We start from the raw sequence: 15,784 nt of genomic DNA on the forward strand, positions 1-15,784 counted from the left end.
CGCGCGACACTCCACGACTTCGACGCCGGCCGTCAATAATTGCGCCATCCTCTGGCCACTGGCCCTCCTGTGGGTGTGCGGACGAGTCCGCCGTCTGGAGAGTGCCTGCTGCCATTCGGGCCGTGCCAGCTTTGCGATCTCGTTTGACTTCTAATAAGATCCGGCATCCCTGTTTCCAGTGGAATTGACGGACCGGCGGTGCTTTATCGTCTTACCCCCCCCTTTGCGCGCGCGTGAGCTGAGACCCCATTTCATTATTGCTTCCCCTCCTCGCACAACCACTGACTTACTCTCAGGACCTGTGGACTCAGAGACCTCTTCCAACCCTTTTTCCCTTTCCTTTCGGCGTCAGTGCTGGTTGTTGGAGTGCTGGGATCCTCCTGCTGCTGCTTCTTCTTCTTCTTCTTCTTCTTCTTCTTCTTCTCCTCTTCGTACCCTCCGTCATCAACAGGACCTCTCCTGCAACGACACATCATGACACATCCGACAGGCGCATCCCCCACCAACGCCACTTCCAAACCCTCTGTGCTGATCGTGGGCGGACTCGGCTACATCGGTCGATTTCTAGCAAAGTACATTCATTCTCAAAATCTTGCTTCCTCCGTGCGCATTGTCGACAAGGTTCTTCCACAGTTGGCCCACCTTGCGCCAGAATTCAGCGAACCATGTTCACCACAGTTCTTCATACAGGCCGATGCCTCGCGTGAGACTTCGATGTCGCGCATTTTCGATCATCCAGACGGACCAGATGCCACTTGGGATTATGTCTTCAACCTCGCAGCGGAGACGGCCTGGTCACAGACTCCTGAAGTATACAGATTGCGATCGTATCAAGTCAGCCTCACGTTGGCCAGAGAGGCAGCGACACGAGGGGTGAAGTCCTTTGTGGAAGTCAGCACGGGCGTGGTCTACGCCCCGAACCGGAGCCCGCGCACGGAGCAGGACAAACTGAAACCATGGCTGAAAATCGCCAAGGTCAAGCTAGAGGCTGAACAGGAGCTGTCTCGCATCCCGGGGTTGAACCTGGTCATCCTACGTCCTGCGCATGTCTATGGAGAGTACGACTCCAAATTCATCGCAAAGGCATTGTGCATGGCACGAGTCTACAAGGAAGAGGACAAGGAGCTGAAGTGGCTCTGGACCGAGGACCTGAAGATCAACACCGTTCACGTCGAGGACATGGCTCGAGCGTTGTGGGAAGCTGCGGTGTGGAGGTCAACCAACTCGGTCGTACCCGCGGGCTCACCGACCACCAGCAGGAGATCAACGCTGGGTTCGAAAGGCGAGGAGGGGCCTGGCAATGTTCCCGTCTTCAATATCGTCGACCACGGTCAAACAAGTCAAGGTGACATGGCAGAAATCTTCTCCCAAGTTTTCGGTATCAAGACCGGCTTCCAGGGGTCTATGATCTCTCAATTCGCAAGGCTGCATCTCGAGAGTGTCGTCGACGAGCTGAATGAGGATCTGTTGCAGCCATGGGCCGATATGCTGGAGCAAAAGGCCATCACCAAACCTGGCCCACTGACTCCTTTCTTGGAGAAGGAACTGCTCAAGGACGCGGACCTCAGTCTGGATGGGGCTTTGTTCGAAAGGGTCGCCGGGTTCAAGTACGAACATGAAAAGTTGACGGCTGATGAGATCAGAGCGATGATTGCCAGTTACGAGAGGATGGGATGGTGGCCTTGATGATGATGATGATGATGTTGTGTGTGTGTAATGGGGCGAATTCGAGGATAGAGGCTTGAGGGTGAGAAGCAGAGAGGAGATTTGTTTTCGGCTGGGGGTCTCTTGTCGACTGAACACCTGCTTGCAAATTCTCTGCTGCTGCTGTTGTTGCTTTAACGGCCTGTAATGATTGCGGTGACCAGCCCGCTCTTATGGAAAACCTTGTGTTTATAATAACGCGAGCATAGCGAGGTTGGAGTTTGTTTTTGTCCTTGTCTTGTATGGCCTGGTTTCGGAGGGTTTTCGTAGCATGAAAAGTCGGATTTAACGGCGGTTCTCAATTGTAGTATCAAGGTACGTCCTTGCTCTTGAGGTCAAGCGCCTTGTGTGGTCTTGTAGGACACCGTATGGAAAAGTCATGGTTTTGGAAATAGGTAAAAGTCGGCCGTAGGGGAGGAGTTATCAGACAGGAAATAGGACTAGATCAGACGGTCATTGTCGTGTACAAAGTGGGTTATAGTCTGCTTGTACGGATGTCATACCACATATAGTGTACCGCCGAGATGCAATCCCTGGAGTGCGTTTTACTCTCATCACTGCCCACGGTGGACCATCGAGATACATTCCCATGTGTTGTGTCTGTACTACATGGTGTACTGCTGAGATACAATCAAGTAAGCGTGACACTCATCACTCTATGGTAATATGGTGACCGACCGAGATACAACCCAACATGTGTTTCTAACCCCATGACTTCATACGGTGTCCTACTGAGATACAATCCCTACCCTGAACATTACCACCACGGCTGGAGAACAAGTGAGACAAAACTAAAAGGAAAGTGACAAGATTTTGAAATTCATTTTGATTTGCATTTTGAAGACAAGAGACTAAACTCAATCCAAAGGACCCAAGTTTTAGACACACATTCTCTCTCTGTCTTTCGATCTCTCAATCTCTCATGGCAGAGCTACTACACACACCTTGATCCTCCAGATCTTGACACCGTCGAGGGCCGCTCGCTCGAGGTCGTTGCGGAAATTCGACCATCCTTGACGAATGACCGACCATTGTTGAGGTGGGAAGTCGGTGGAGGAAGGACCGACGGAGGAGGATGAGGAGGCGACAGTGGTGGTGGAGGTGGAGGAAGAGGACAAGATTCTACCACAGGTCTCGAATTGACCGGTAGAGATAAATCGGCAGGAATCCTTTGGGGATTCTATTAGTCTTGTGTAGCAACAGAAACAAAAAGAAAGAAAAACTCACATTCCATCCATAACTCAAAACATAACCCATCACCTTTGATGGTGTGGGAGTGATTCTCTCGTTGACCCCTTTGATGAATCGTTCCATGTCGAGCTGATCGACAGGGGCGTCTACCCAGTGGTGAGACGAGCCACCATCACCACCACCGATCGACAAATCGCCAAAACCGGTGGTGATGATGTCGGCCTCGTTCAGAGCGACGGCGGGCATGTCTGCAACGTTGACCCAAACGGACATGGTGCCTGGGATGGTGGGAGGGATGTTGAGGTTGATGTCCCTCGAAGGGTTGCCTCGACTGTTGAAGGGCTCGTTGCACATGACGGGGCCCGGTCCGGGGGGAGGAGCTGGCATGTCGCCTCGAGCGATGGATCTGTCAAACATTGCCACTAGAGCCGGGTCTTGGGGGAGCCCAGCCTCGATCTCGTCGAGTCGCATGATCTTTTCTTCCCACAGGCTCGCAAACATGTCGGGGTCGCTGCGCTCTCGGATGTCGGACAGTGTGGCCTGGAGTCGGTCGAGGGCTTGATCGAGTTCTTCGTAGGTCAACTTTTGGTTTGAACTGCCAGCGGCATTGGCATTGGCATGGGCCATTGTTGTTGTTGTTGTTGCCTGTGAATTTAGGACTGTCTGTTGAGTCCTTCCACGCGCACGCTCCAAGAATGTTTGAGGAGATATGGTATTGTTTCTGATACCTTCAATGTCGTCGTAGTCGGTTTCGTTGTCATCAACAAATGAACTTGATTGACGACATCTTGCTTTGTTGCTGTTTTGTCTTGCACGTACTCGCCGGTTGGGAGCGGTGGTTTGTGTGCGTCGAGTGAAAATTGCGTTCCTCATGCGCGCCCACAAAGCGTCCAAGATTGTGCAGAATCTGTTCTGATGATTTAGCAAAAAGCGCAAAAGGGGATAGAGAAAGAAAAAAGAAAAGGGCAAAGGGCAAAGAAGAGGTAGAAGTAGTGGTAGTTTTGGCCAAGAGTAAAGGACCACGCAAGTGTGGTTGGTAGGCAGGTACGTACCTGGCATTCTCAGGGACGGTGCTTGCGCCATTTCTTCCAGTAGGCTTCACATATGTCAAGCGAACATCACCTTCGTCGAGATCTTCTACATCAATGAGCCATTCGGACGTGGGCGCGGAGTTGGAGGGCCATATGATGTAGCCATAACCTCTCAACAGACGATTGGTGAACGCTCTGTAGCCTGCCGGTGTACCTCTCTGAATCTCCTCAATGTGGTTGTAGCGAAGAGGCCATATGACACCATTGTAGAATTCGAGATACTTTTGAGGTTTGAGCTGTAATTGGCGAAAAAAGCCAGAGTACAAAAGACCTTGACGCTCCGTTGTCTTGACCTCATGGTTGGGGGTTTTGCGTAGATGACGAGCTTCAATGTCAGTCAGGTCAGGAAGAGAGTCACGGTCTGATGATTCTTCGTTGTCGTCGTCGTTTGGTGGCTTGTCAGCCATGTCCACATCCACATCCACATCAACATCTGCGGTGTCTGGGGTGTCTGCAGTTGCGCACACGTTGACATCGACATCCATAGTGTCACCAGGAGTCGTCGCGACAGTGTCACCAGAGGAATCTCCTGCTTCTGTCTTTCCAAAGATTGATTGCTCCATGATACGTGATTTGATATTGATGAAGCTGTTCTTCTCTGATTCTCCGGGTTGTTGACAAGTGACGAATTGAAAAGGGATGAAGAGTGGCATCACTGCCTGAGGAATTCTTTGCACCTACATTGTGTGTTCAAGCCGGTGAGTCGCGATACCGCCGGCATCAGAAAATTCATGCGCAGTGAATGCTGAGTAGACGCGTATCATGAGGGCGGTATCGCGATTCCATCTTGACCGGCCTCGTAGTTCGGAAGATAGATTGTGATTCATCTTGTGCCAGCTACGTTGGAGCTTGTTACTGTGAATTTATATTTTTATAGAAGTGGTTAGTATCATAAGACTGAACAGAACGACTTCATATTGACTGGTTGTTGAAATCAGAGCAATCAACAGCCACAACAACAACAACAAAGCCGATGACAAGGCTGAGGGTTTTCAAAGGTCCATCAACATCAACACCATCGGAAATTTGGACACGTAAAAAGCCACGTCGATCGGATTCATTACTCCCTAGTGGCCAGGGATCATCTCCGTACCCCAGAAGCCGCCGGGGCTTATTATTTTTGGGCCCCTATCACAGCCACAGCGAATGTCAATAGGTACCTACTTTTATTACTGGGCCTTGAAATTGCTGTCAGCCGCCGGCGCGTCATCCACACATACGGAGTACTGTACACAAAGAATCAGGGCTGAAGACAAGGATAAGCGCAGGGTGCTCATTCTATCCCGTGCTATCTATCAACTGTGGCTTGTGCTGTTCTTTGCCGTACTCTATACCCATTTCTGTCACCGCACGCGCATCATTCCCTGCCTCCCTCGCCCTATACCTTTATTAACACTCACACTGTTTCACTAGCTGCTGCATGTTTCTCGCCTCTTCAATCACTCAATGAATCGACCATGACATGGAAGCTCTAATCTACAATGAGTCGCCTATAGCCGAGTATCTTGAAGCAGATGCTGTGCCGTTCGAAGCCGCCGATCTTCCTCAAACTCCTCCACGAACATTCGCTCCCCAAGGTCTTCCAAAACTTCAAGAACGCCTGCGAGCCTTTCGTCAATCCGCCAGTTCGGCCACCGACGTCGCGAACGAGAAGTTTCTAGAGCGATTTCGTTACACTATCGTTGCCTCCCAACTCCTCCAAGATGACCCAAAGCCCAGGAGGCATATGCAAGATGATGAACAGACACTTCAGACAACCGCCTTCTCGACAAGAGGTGCTATTATGACCGCGGGGATTTCGTTTCTGATAGCATGGTTTCTACAATTCCTGAGGCGGCGTTATCAGAATCAAGAATCTGTTGCGTGGTCTGAAATATGCCTCTCTCTGCTCCTCATCCTAGGGGGTCTTTTTGTGACTGCGTACATTGCACGCCGGCAATATCTGGAGTTCATCAGGCGTTCTGCGGGTTTGTCACTGGCGAAAGTGGTTGCAGAATCATACAACCTTGACACCGTGACTTCCGCAGGACTGCGCTTCATACAAGAGGTGGAAGTGGTTTCACGAGGCTACGAGATGTGAGTACAGCCCTGATCTCCTTCGCTCCTGTCGCTGACGTAGATCTAGAAGTCACCCTATGCCACCTATCAGCAGGCTCGAAGACCACAATGCAACATCTCGCTGTCGAGAACTCCGAGCCATACTTGGGACAGCCTTGACTGGCAGTATTAGTCAGTCGGTGGATGCCCACAATTTCATCCAGCCCTTCATTCGAGAACTTGACTTGAAGAGCTATCATGACATTTACGAAGTTTCCATGCAAGATTATACTGACGCCGTCATATTTGCCAACAATATCTCCAGGGAAGCCCAAGATTCCTTGAAAGAATTACGATTTTTATTCCGACTACACCTAATGGCGAGAAAGGTCTTCCTTTGTGATCTACTTGCACTTCACACAGGCTCCACATGGTACAACATTCGTCAGTGGAGAAGAATACTACAACTTCTGCAGGAATCTGAAGCAGGAATCTCTCGGGGCGCCCACGTAGTTCGTGCGGCTCTTGTCCGAGAAGAATTTGGTGACGGCTCTCATACCAGGACCGGCGAGGAGAGCGCGTCCAATGAGACCGGCCTGGAAATTATGACTCCACAGAAACGACACACTATGGCGCAAATGCGTCGTTTTGACGCCGTCGTCAACTCCATCCGCTCTCTCAACGCTAAAGTACATTTACTCAAAGAGGAAATGCAAAGATCATCGGCGACTGAAGACGACTCGACCTTCAGCATGGCTATTACCCGTAGCTATGAGAGCTTGGGTGCAGAAATCCGTAGCACGTTGAGCCAATGGGAGAAGGGAAGGAATACGATGTTCCTCAACATGGATGCCGATCTTGAACGAAGATCTTCAAGAGCATCTAGTGACATTCGGTCTCCTGGGTCCCCCTCTCCTAGCAGTCTCGGTGGACTGACCATCGTCGATGGCGGTCCTGCGGAGGCGTTCCGACTATTGAGTGGCGACGAAAGGGGCTCCTCTGACGGTGGGCTAGACGAGGAGGTGTTTGAGGCTGTGGCCATGCCACGAAAGAGGATGTCATGGACACCAATGAGCCGTGAAGAAAAACTTAGCAAGTTACAGCAGGACCGCAAAAAACGCGCGACCATGCAAGAGCATGCCGACAACACGACCAACATGCTCCGCGAGCTGCAGATGGTCATCAAACACCGTCCCAATATGGCTCGACCAGAAACACGAGTGACCTCGATATGAGGTCCACATTGGCCCCTTGAGAGTCGGTCTACCCTCCTCCAAGGTGTAACCTTTCTCCATTCCAGCCTCCCACATAATGTCACGTCGGCAACAGGCGTAAACAACATTCACGAATCTCATAGGCGGGAGTTATTTTGTTCTTTCATACCATTCAATTCAAATACTAATAGGGATAAGGGTGTCTAAAAGCAAACTCGGCATTAGCAGGCAAAAGTTAGATCTTTGGCTTGAGCGCGATTTGAGCATTGGAGCACGGTTTGACCGTCCATTAGCCCTCTCTTGGCCAGCAGCGGATCCGATCATCAAACAGATTGTTGATTCCACCTGCTGTGCAATGTCCTTGAGATGGGAGCAACGGTCCACATTTGATAGAGCTGGGGAAAAAGTCAAGGACTTGGTGCCGTCGAGGTTGTAATCCAGGATGAGAGTCGGTGGTTATGCCACAGTCCCAGGCGAGAGAAGTCCGAGAATCATATGAATTCTAGATATTTAACCGTCAGGAATGTCGAAAGCGATAAGCAGCCAAGATATAGGCTTCAGATATACCTAAGCTTGACCTCACAATAATACGAGTAATATTCTGAAGGCCTGCTCCCCGGTCTAGGGATTTGTACTCCGTAGAGTCGGTGTCTGTCTCCAGTGCGAATGCGAGGACCGCTGCTCCGTAGATTTCGCGTCATCAGGGTCTCTCGCTTGCGTATTTCCAGCTAGTGAGGCTTACTAAATCATAAAATCGTAGATTCGGCCTTTCTGTATTTCCGCGCGCCGGCATCAAAACGGATCTTTCTAGACCTTCGTCCCTTTGTCACTTCGATCAAAAGGCTTACGAAATCTGACATTCACTCTTCCTGCTTTTTCCGTAACGGACGAATCGGTTGTGCTTCGCCCGGTCATCCTCGCTAGGGGACTTTGGTGCTGATCGGGGCTATGACATCTCCCTTTCCAGCAAACTCCTAATATCTTTTCTATTCTCTCTCTCTCTCTCTCTCGATGGAAAAAAAGAACTCAACTCTCTTTCCGTATCATCCGAGCAGACGGAACTGGAATGAGGAATTCGCGCTCAGTCGCCCTGGCTCGTATTCTCGTTGACTGCAGTGCCATGCCATCCTGCCAAGAGAGAGAGACAGAGAAAGGGAGAGAATTCCACCGACTTGATCACACTTTGCCTGTGTTTGGAATATTCAGATTTAGTCCCACGATCACATTTCCGCCTTTCCTGATAAAGCGGATTTGTACTCGATGAACTGGGGGACTGCGTGCCGATGGATCCTTTCACTGCCGTGGGCTGGCAATTCCCCAGCACGCAAGGACGGTGATTCGAGCCTAGGTTCCTCGCAAGTGATCTGTCCTTTCCTGCGCATGGGTATACTTAGCTCTCTAGCCTCATGGCTTTGCTGTTCGCCACCCATCTCCAGGCACACGCATTGGCGTCGCAATGGAACTGCAGGCAAGTCTAATTCACTCTAGCAAGGTGCCCCTTCCCCCGTAGCGGGCTCAGACGTCGATCCGCTTCGGACGGGTCATGGTCGTCGCTGTCCACGTATCATATTGGCAGCCGCGCTTCTCGCTTTCGCATAACGCCGACGTCCCTACGGTAAGGTCTCAATGGACGCTTTCGCCACATGCCGACTGCAGAATCAGACTTTTCTCAGCCTCTACCCAGGGGGAACGCCAGTGGCGGGTCCGAGACGCCCTGATATTGGCCCAGCATACATCTTACTGTCGTGCTCAGTAGGCTTCTGTTAATCTGCGACAGGTACGTGATTCGTTCATGCGTTTGCACGGCCTTGCCGTTTCACCACCCTTTTATCGTAAGGCCACTACTCTAACATCGAATCCTGAAGCCTCAAGAGATATCTGCCTGGACTGTGGAACCCACAGGGAACCGCCGGATTCTCTTTGAAGAAACCTCCTCACCTCATTGCTCAAAACCGATGATAGGATGCAACGTCCCCTTCGAACTCTGTGTGAAGAAAAGCTATAAAAGCCCGTCAGAAAAATTGCTGAACGACACAACCGAGATCTGCAGACATATTTGATGAGACAATGCCTACCAGGAATGGGTTGAATCAACTACAGGAGTCCCAAAATCAACGAGCGATTCGCGATGTTCGACGTATATCCGAAAATCCGCAAGGGACTATTTCCTGGGAACAGCGAATCTTCACTGCCAGGGCAGCAATATCGACTTTCGAGAGTACAGGCTTCGTCCGCTTTCCGGAGTATGCCGCCGACCAGATCCTCGTTATCTGTGCCTTGCAGAAATTAGCATATCCCGAGGTAGACAGTGCTGGTGTGGTTGATATTTCGGACTGGTGTATGGCTCAATGGCTTCTCCTACTCACGAGAAACCCCGAAGACGCAGGCGCCCTTCGAGGTTAGTGAATCATGTCTCCATGTATGACTTTGGCTCATGCTCGATAGGCCTTGGCCAAAATTGGCTCGCCCGGTCGCAGGCTGCCCTTTCGCGAATACATCGGCAGGAAGGGGGATCGTCTAGCGGCAGTAGTGGTCGGCCACTCAGTACGAATGATAGGATCGGATATTCGTCGTCGGAAGAGGCTCGAGAAGCCGACCGTGCCAACGTAGAGGCTGACGCTCGGGCGCATACAGCAGATTATGTGGAAGCTCGTGGTATGCTGATTCCAGCGGTCGACTTCCTCTCGAGGGCTGTCGAGATTACTGAAGCGGATGGGACTTTGACGGGTGACTTGCTTTCAGAGGTCAGTGTTGCCACGCACATCACATTGCCACCGTTTCGCATGGCTATAGAAATTTACTAATGCGCACCAGGCCGCAGAGTCGCTGATGCACCTTGGCAATGTGACTTACTCTCACAACAATGAACAATACTTCACCAGAGCCATTCGATATCTGCGAAGAGCAACCCGGATGCCGAACTTTCGCCTCTCTCCCTATTTACAAAGGTAACTGTCGAATTTGGTACTTCTTAGATTCGCCACTAATGCAACCTTGTTAGTTATCTCGACGACTATGGACGACTGATCGATTAGGCAATCATGGAGCGCTGGAAATTCGTCCTTAGGAGTGATGATCGCAGTGATGATTCGTGGAGTATCTTAGCTTACATAAAATCTGCGCGCTGGCGCGACAGGCCTGTTCCTCTCATTAAGGAGAATTGTTTTGTAGATTTCAACTCTACTGAAAAGTTCCAACTGTTCCCAGGGAAGTACTCTCTGACTCTGCAAGGATTCATAGTCTCGGCATTTGCTCAACTCATAAAGTCCGAACTTCCAAGAGCACGGAGAGGGACGTTGTTGTTGTTGTTGTGAACTAGAAGCATGTGGCCTACAGATTCCGAGGCGGCAAAGATTACTCGTAAGCGCAGCCATTGGATACCTAGGTCCCTTTGCTGACATATGTTTGGACTCTGGGGCGGTCTGCTGTCCCCCCAGATCATGCATTAGCAGGCCTTACTAAACGAAAAGGCAGTTCTTTCTTTTTCCTGGACGTCGGCCAAACGGGATCCTCCTCAAAACAACACGCCTAGAAGGAAAAAAAACATCCCAGGTTGACCCTGTCAGACCTGGACGCGGATTTTTACTTATCCGGATACGCTAGGGAAACGGAGTGGCGAACGTACCGGCAAGATATCGTAGAGTACACAAGCTAAAGTGATGTGTGTGGAAAGGTCTACGAGGCTGAGTACCAGACAGGGGGTGGGTTGGTGTGTTTCTGATGATGATGATGGCGGCCTTAGGGCTGAGTTATCATCATTATCATCATTACGTGGCGAAAATCATTTGTATGTACAGAGAGAGTAAATGCAGATATAGACCTTGTTGTTTTTGACACCCGTTTTTTCCCTGATTATTTAGTCCGTCTGTTCGCTTTCGGCCAGCAGAAAGACCCTCGCATAGACCACATACACACCCACCATCGATCCCTAATCCAGAAACATTGCGCTCGTCCGGAGACCTCTAGCCTCGTGAGAATGTGCAGAAAGACGTCAAGCCGTATTGATTGATTCGTGCAAAAGACTTGCAAGCGAGAGACCCGAGACGAGCGAAGGCGACGACAATATTACGGGGAATATACTGTGTGCTCCGAGATATCGCCTCGAATCACGTGAAATCGTATCGTCTTACTCGCCACTCATATTTCTTGGTGTCTCGATAGATACTAATCGGGAATGGGAGACGGTATTACCAGATAAGACAATCCTTACGGGAGTTATACCGAGGTCGAGAACCTCATGATCGAGATATTTTTGATGCATCGTCAAGATGGAATTGTATGAGTAGTGGTAGGTAACAGACATCTCGCTGATCCCCCCCGTTGCACGTGGCGTGGCTTTCTTCATTCCCGCGCTCAAATATTACCGATGTCACTTTTCTTCCGTTGCATTTCTCCTTTGGATATTCTTGGACAGCTCACGAAACCCCCAGAAAAGGAGTCGCTCCTAGATGCTCAAATGTGTTGGACCAGGTAAATCTGGAAAACAAGGCTGACGGTCAGGAGCGAACTGGACAACTCGTTAGCTTTCGGAAAGGCCCAAGAAAGAAATTCAACATACTCTGATTTCCCCGTCCATATCCATGATCAACGCTTCTTCTCCAAACAAGACAAAAGACGAATGCACGTCAAAGTTTTCGTGTGCAGTGGCTTCAAAGGTACGTTGACTCTTCCTGAAGAAGGGCACAGAGGCACGACCTTTGAGGAAAGCCTTGTACACCAAGCAAAAGGGTGGCATCCCTCCTCCGCCGAAGTACGAAGCGAGGTCAAATTCCTTTGACGCGGTGCCGATATTGGCTTCCAGTCGCCAGACCTCATTTTGGCAATGCCGCTGGAGGGCATCGACGAGGAGAGGAGTGAGTCTGGCTTCGAGTCGTTTCCCTTCGGTCCCATGATCGGCAGAGGAGATGAAGTACAGGGCTACCGTCGCACTTCCTCCAGGTTTGAACAAGCCGGGCTCGAGACGGCGACTCGCGAGTCTCGTGTCGATGACATCCACCACTTTCTCGTGCGCCATGAGTACAACGTTGGTTTCAAAGTCGGCGAATTGGGCACCATCCGGGCCCACCTTCTCCTTGACGTGGTCGGACGTGAAGCATCGAAGCACGTGTTCACCGTTCCTGAAGAAGAGCTCTGTCACATCGTCACGGCCGACCCAATGCTGGTTGGCATTGAACGGCCCTCCTTGTCTTGCCCCGAAAACGGAGTCAAACACTTGGGTCTGGATATATTTACTTTGATCGCAATGTCAGTATACAACTCTTCCTGACTTGTCGATTCCCAGGCAGGACATCTCACTGTGGTTTTTCATCTTTATTGTCAGTCCCGTCCGTAATTGCACCATGGACATTAAAACGGTAGTCAAGATACTCCTTGCGCGTCAAACAGGGCTTCCTCCTGATTGCACAAATTTGCTTGATCGGCAGTACCGAAGACATGACGAAATGATGGCCGGGTGGACAGATACCTCCAGTTGACCTTTGGAATTTATTCTTTATAATAGGCGAAGTTGATTGAAATTATAGGTAATAGTGACTATATTGAATGTCGTCTAGAATACAAATGAAGACGAGTGTGGGGCGCCGCCCCCTTGGGCCAACTCCGATAAATCTACCCTTGCAAGAGTACCAAAAGACGGCTCCCGACAAGACACGACCAAACACCAGGCTATGCAATACTCTTGCGAGAGGCTAAAAGCATAAGCTGGATCTATCGTTTCGCTGACGACCAAACAAAAAACCAGTTGGGGCCGGGAGGACAGGTTTACAACCAAGGAAAGATCAGTTTGCCCGCGGCCCCCCGCCCGCCCCTGATCGGGACTTGTTTGCCTGACATTTTTCGACTTCAAGGACTTCCAGTCTCGAGTGATCGGGTGAAACGTATGAGAGAGGCGTGCCCCGGGCGGTGGGTCAGTCGTCAACAGTCCTCGAAACTTCTACAAAGAGGTATAAATTTGGCTTGCCAACTTGTCGACATGTCTCAAATTGCTTTCCTCTCTGACGAACTTGTGCCCTGAAGCACCAAAACCGATTGTTTCGTAGATCGACGACACCGATCGCTGGTATCCCTTCGTGCCGCTCGAGCAACCACGATGACTGTCGAAGTTGGCCCCTATGCGCCGAGGACGAGTCTCGAAACTCTTCTTACGCAATTACCGACGTCAACCACCTTGGCTGAACTCGATGACAAAACAGCCACATCTTTCGTCAATGCATTGGGCACTTTGAACGAAGATATTCTGGCCGCGAAACCTCTATGGCGCGATTGCTTTGCTTTGACAGGTTCTTTGAGAACATTCTATACCCGCGAATCAATTGTCAAAGTCTGGACTTCGACATGTGCAAGTCGAAAATGCGAAGGCTTCTCTTTTGTTTCTGGTCGGACCAGGCCCGTGAGAATGGGCCACTATCAGTGGCTTGACGTTCAATTCACCTTCAATCTGCGAGGGACTCCGGCGGCGCACTGTCGAGGGATCTTATCTTTGATATGTGACGAGCAAGGCAAATGGAAAATATGGCTAATTCGGACTGTTTTGGACGATCTAGAGGGAGTTTCCAGTGTTGACGAGATTACTTGGATCGATGTTGGTCCCGAAGAGGAAAGAGTGGTCAGTTCAGATCAAGACAATAATGGTCGAAATGGCGCCACCAATGGAGCCAAACCCCTCGAAGAGTCGTCCAGCTCCGAAACATACGATTGTGTCATTGTCGGTGCCGGCCAAGCAGGACTGAGCTCGGCGGGTCGTCTCCAAGCGTTGGGCATTTCGTCCTACGTCGTTCTCGAGCGGAACGCCAAAATCGGCGACAGCTGGATGAACCGATACGACTCGACTAGGCTCCACACGCCGCGTGAGTACAGCCATCTACCATTTGGTCGAACTTTTGAAGGGTATCAGGAGTACCTGACCAAATACGATCTCGCTCGAGGACACCGGGAATGGGCACGGAGAACCGGGGTCGACCAGCACGTATGGTGCAATACCAACCTAGACTCGGGGTCGTGGGATGAAGAACGCAAGATATGGTTGCTCCAGGTCACACACGGTGCCGACCGTCCCAGGAAAACGATCCTTTCACGACATGTCATCATGGCCGTCGGTGCCTGTGGCCAGATCCCGGTCATGCCCAATTTACCGGGCGGCCACGATTTCCAAGGGACCGTGCTACATTCGGCGGACTACAGGTCCTCGGGCTCTTGGAAGGGGAAAAGGGGCATCGTGGTCGGCACAGCCAACACGGCCCACGACGTCGCTGAAGATATGGTGAAGGCGGGACTGACGTCTGTCACCATGGTCCAAAAGAGCCGCACGTACGTCATCCCTGGGGAATTTTATAAATATGTCAGTGATATCTCATACAACACCGAGATACCTACGTCAGAGGCCGACTTTGAGGGAATGTCGACGCCCTACGCCGTGTTGAGATTGATGTCCAACGCGGCCTTTCACAGCATGGCCAGTCAGGACCCTGCACGGTTCGACGCGCTCGAGGCCGTCGGGTTTCGCGTCGAACGGTATGGAGATATCTGGTATCAGATCGGTGAGAGGGCCGGGGGTCACTATATGGATGTTGGATGTTCAAAGTTGATCTCGACCGGATTGGTGGGTTTGGTCTAATTTTACCTTTGTGTGTCTGTCTCGGTCTCCTCCCGCTGACCTTCGCATTTAGATCAAGATGAAGTCCGACGCGAGGATAACCCACTTTGCCACAACAGGTCTGGGTTTCGACGATGGAACTGAGGTTCAAGCGGACGTGGTTGTCTTTTGTACCGGTTTTATCGGAGACGCAAAGGCCGACGTGGTTCGCATCTTTGGTAAAGACGTCGCGTCGAAGGTCTCGGATTATTGGGGTTTTGACGAAGAAGGGGAGCTCAGAGGTGCATATAAACCCACCGGTCGTAAGTCTACTGTCTTCTCTCCACCACTCCACCTTTGACTGTTATTTGATGTGCTGAAATGCTGACTCTTTGCCCACAAAAAATTACAGACCCTGCATTATGGTACGTGGGAGGCACGGTCGGACAAGCGAGATACTTTTCTAGATTCGTGGCCTTGCAGATCAAAGCGTCGTTGATGGGTACTCCTCTGCCTCAATATGAATAACAGAAACAAGAACCACAAGGCACTCAAGGAGTGTATATGATGGGAAACCATGATTGGACACATATATATATATATATATATATCTATATATATGTAGGTACGAATATATCTCCGCGGCGATCATTGAGAGTCCACCCACAGTACAGTATATGCTCCTCATGGAAGGGATTCTGTTCTCCTGAGAGTAAAATCAGCTTTCTAAACTTGGTAATTCTCTTCTCGACGAAAAATGAGTCGACTGCCAATGGCTGGCACATACAAAGCCTGCTGACAATCCCCTCAGACATTGTTGTCGGTCGTTTCGGAATGTTTGACATCTTCCATGACACCTGTAGCTACCTTTTCGGTTTCCCGGTCGTGGTCATGAGTAATTATATCGTGAGTCGTATGATCGATTTCGATGTCCCTCTGATAAATGGCAACTTCATCGGCGTCACCGAATATTGCCG

At 50.5% G+C, this 15,784-nt stretch overlaps 4 protein-coding genes across 7 annotated transcripts; all 4 read left to right on the forward strand.

The window, feature by feature from the left end:
* Positions 1-389: 389 nt before the first annotated feature.
* Positions 390-2,000, forward strand: PV06_06670 (uncharacterized protein). Its single transcript, XM_016407812.1, has one exon. It carries the CDS (start codon positions 475-477, stop codon positions 1,684-1,686), a length of 1,212 nt encoding a protein of 403 aa, XP_016261292.1. The 5' UTR covers positions 390-474; the 3' UTR covers positions 1,687-2,000.
* Positions 2,001-5,333: 3,333 nt separating this feature from the next.
* Positions 5,334-7,829, forward strand: PV06_06671 (uncharacterized protein). The gene is made up of 2 exons (XM_016407813.1): positions 5,334-6,062; positions 6,112-7,829. The coding sequence occupies exons 1-2, from the start codon at positions 5,449-5,451 to the stop codon at positions 7,256-7,258; spliced, it is 1,761 nt and encodes a 586-aa protein (XP_016261293.1). The 5' UTR covers positions 5,334-5,448; the 3' UTR covers positions 7,259-7,829.
* A 405-nt stretch (positions 7,830-8,234) lies between these two features.
* On the forward strand, positions 8,235-11,058 carry PV06_06672. 4 transcript variants are annotated; one of them, XM_016407816.1, is made up of 6 exons: positions 8,235-9,014; positions 9,103-9,635; positions 9,683-9,981; positions 10,052-10,185; positions 10,239-10,597; positions 10,690-11,058. In XM_016407816.1, exons 2-5 carry the CDS (start codon positions 9,305-9,307, stop codon positions 10,270-10,272), a joined length of 798 nt encoding a protein of 265 aa, XP_016261296.1. In that variant the 5' UTR covers positions 8,235-9,014; positions 9,103-9,304; the 3' UTR covers positions 10,273-10,597; positions 10,690-11,058. The 4 variants fall into 4 exon arrangements, with proteins under 4 accessions (XP_016261296.1, XP_016261295.1, XP_016261297.1 ...); XM_016407815.1 differs by having other exon boundaries at positions 8,235-9,635; XM_016407817.1 differs by having other exon boundaries at positions 9,103-9,981.
* Positions 11,059-13,325: 2,267 nt separating this feature from the next.
* PV06_06673 (uncharacterized protein) lies at positions 13,326-15,335 on the forward strand (the record flags this gene model as incomplete). Its single annotated transcript, XM_016407818.1, has 3 exons — positions 13,326-14,834; positions 14,902-15,130; positions 15,220-15,335. The coding sequence occupies 3 exons, from the start codon at positions 13,326-13,328 to the stop codon at positions 15,333-15,335; spliced, it is 1,854 nt and encodes a 617-aa protein (XP_016261298.1).
* Between the last annotated feature and the right edge of the window lie 449 nt (positions 15,336-15,784).

The sequence above is a fragment of the Exophiala oligosperma genome (genome assembly GCF_000835515.1).
Source record: "Exophiala oligosperma strain CBS 72588 unplaced genomic scaffold supercont1.6, whole genome shotgun sequence".
In the NCBI taxonomy this organism is placed as follows: Eukaryota; Fungi; Ascomycota; class Eurotiomycetes; order Chaetothyriales; family Herpotrichiellaceae; genus Exophiala; species Exophiala oligosperma.

Excerpts from the sequence above, each read along its gene's own strand:
- PV06_06672 (XM_016407815.1), top strand. The coding sequence starts at position 9,305 with ATGCCTACCAGGAATGGGTTGAATCAACTACAGGAGTCCCAAAATCAA. Across the intron at positions 9,982-10,051 it reads CGGGTGACTTGCTTTCAGAG|GCCGCAGAGTCGCTGATGCA; the intron begins GTCAGTGTTGCC and ends AATGCGCACCAG. Across the intron at positions 10,186-10,238 it reads CTCTCTCCCTATTTACAAAG|TTATCTCGACGACTATGGAC; the intron begins GTAACTGTCGAA and ends CAACCTTGTTAG.
- PV06_06670 (XM_016407812.1), top strand. The coding sequence starts at position 475 with ATGACACATCCGACAGGCGCATCCCCCACCAACGCCACTTCCAAACCC.
- PV06_06671 (XM_016407813.1), top strand. The coding sequence starts at position 5,449 with ATGGAAGCTCTAATCTACAATGAGTCGCCTATAGCCGAGTATCTTGAA. Across the intron at positions 6,063-6,111 it reads GTTTCACGAGGCTACGAGAT|AAGTCACCCTATGCCACCTA; the intron begins GTGAGTACAGCC and ends ACGTAGATCTAG.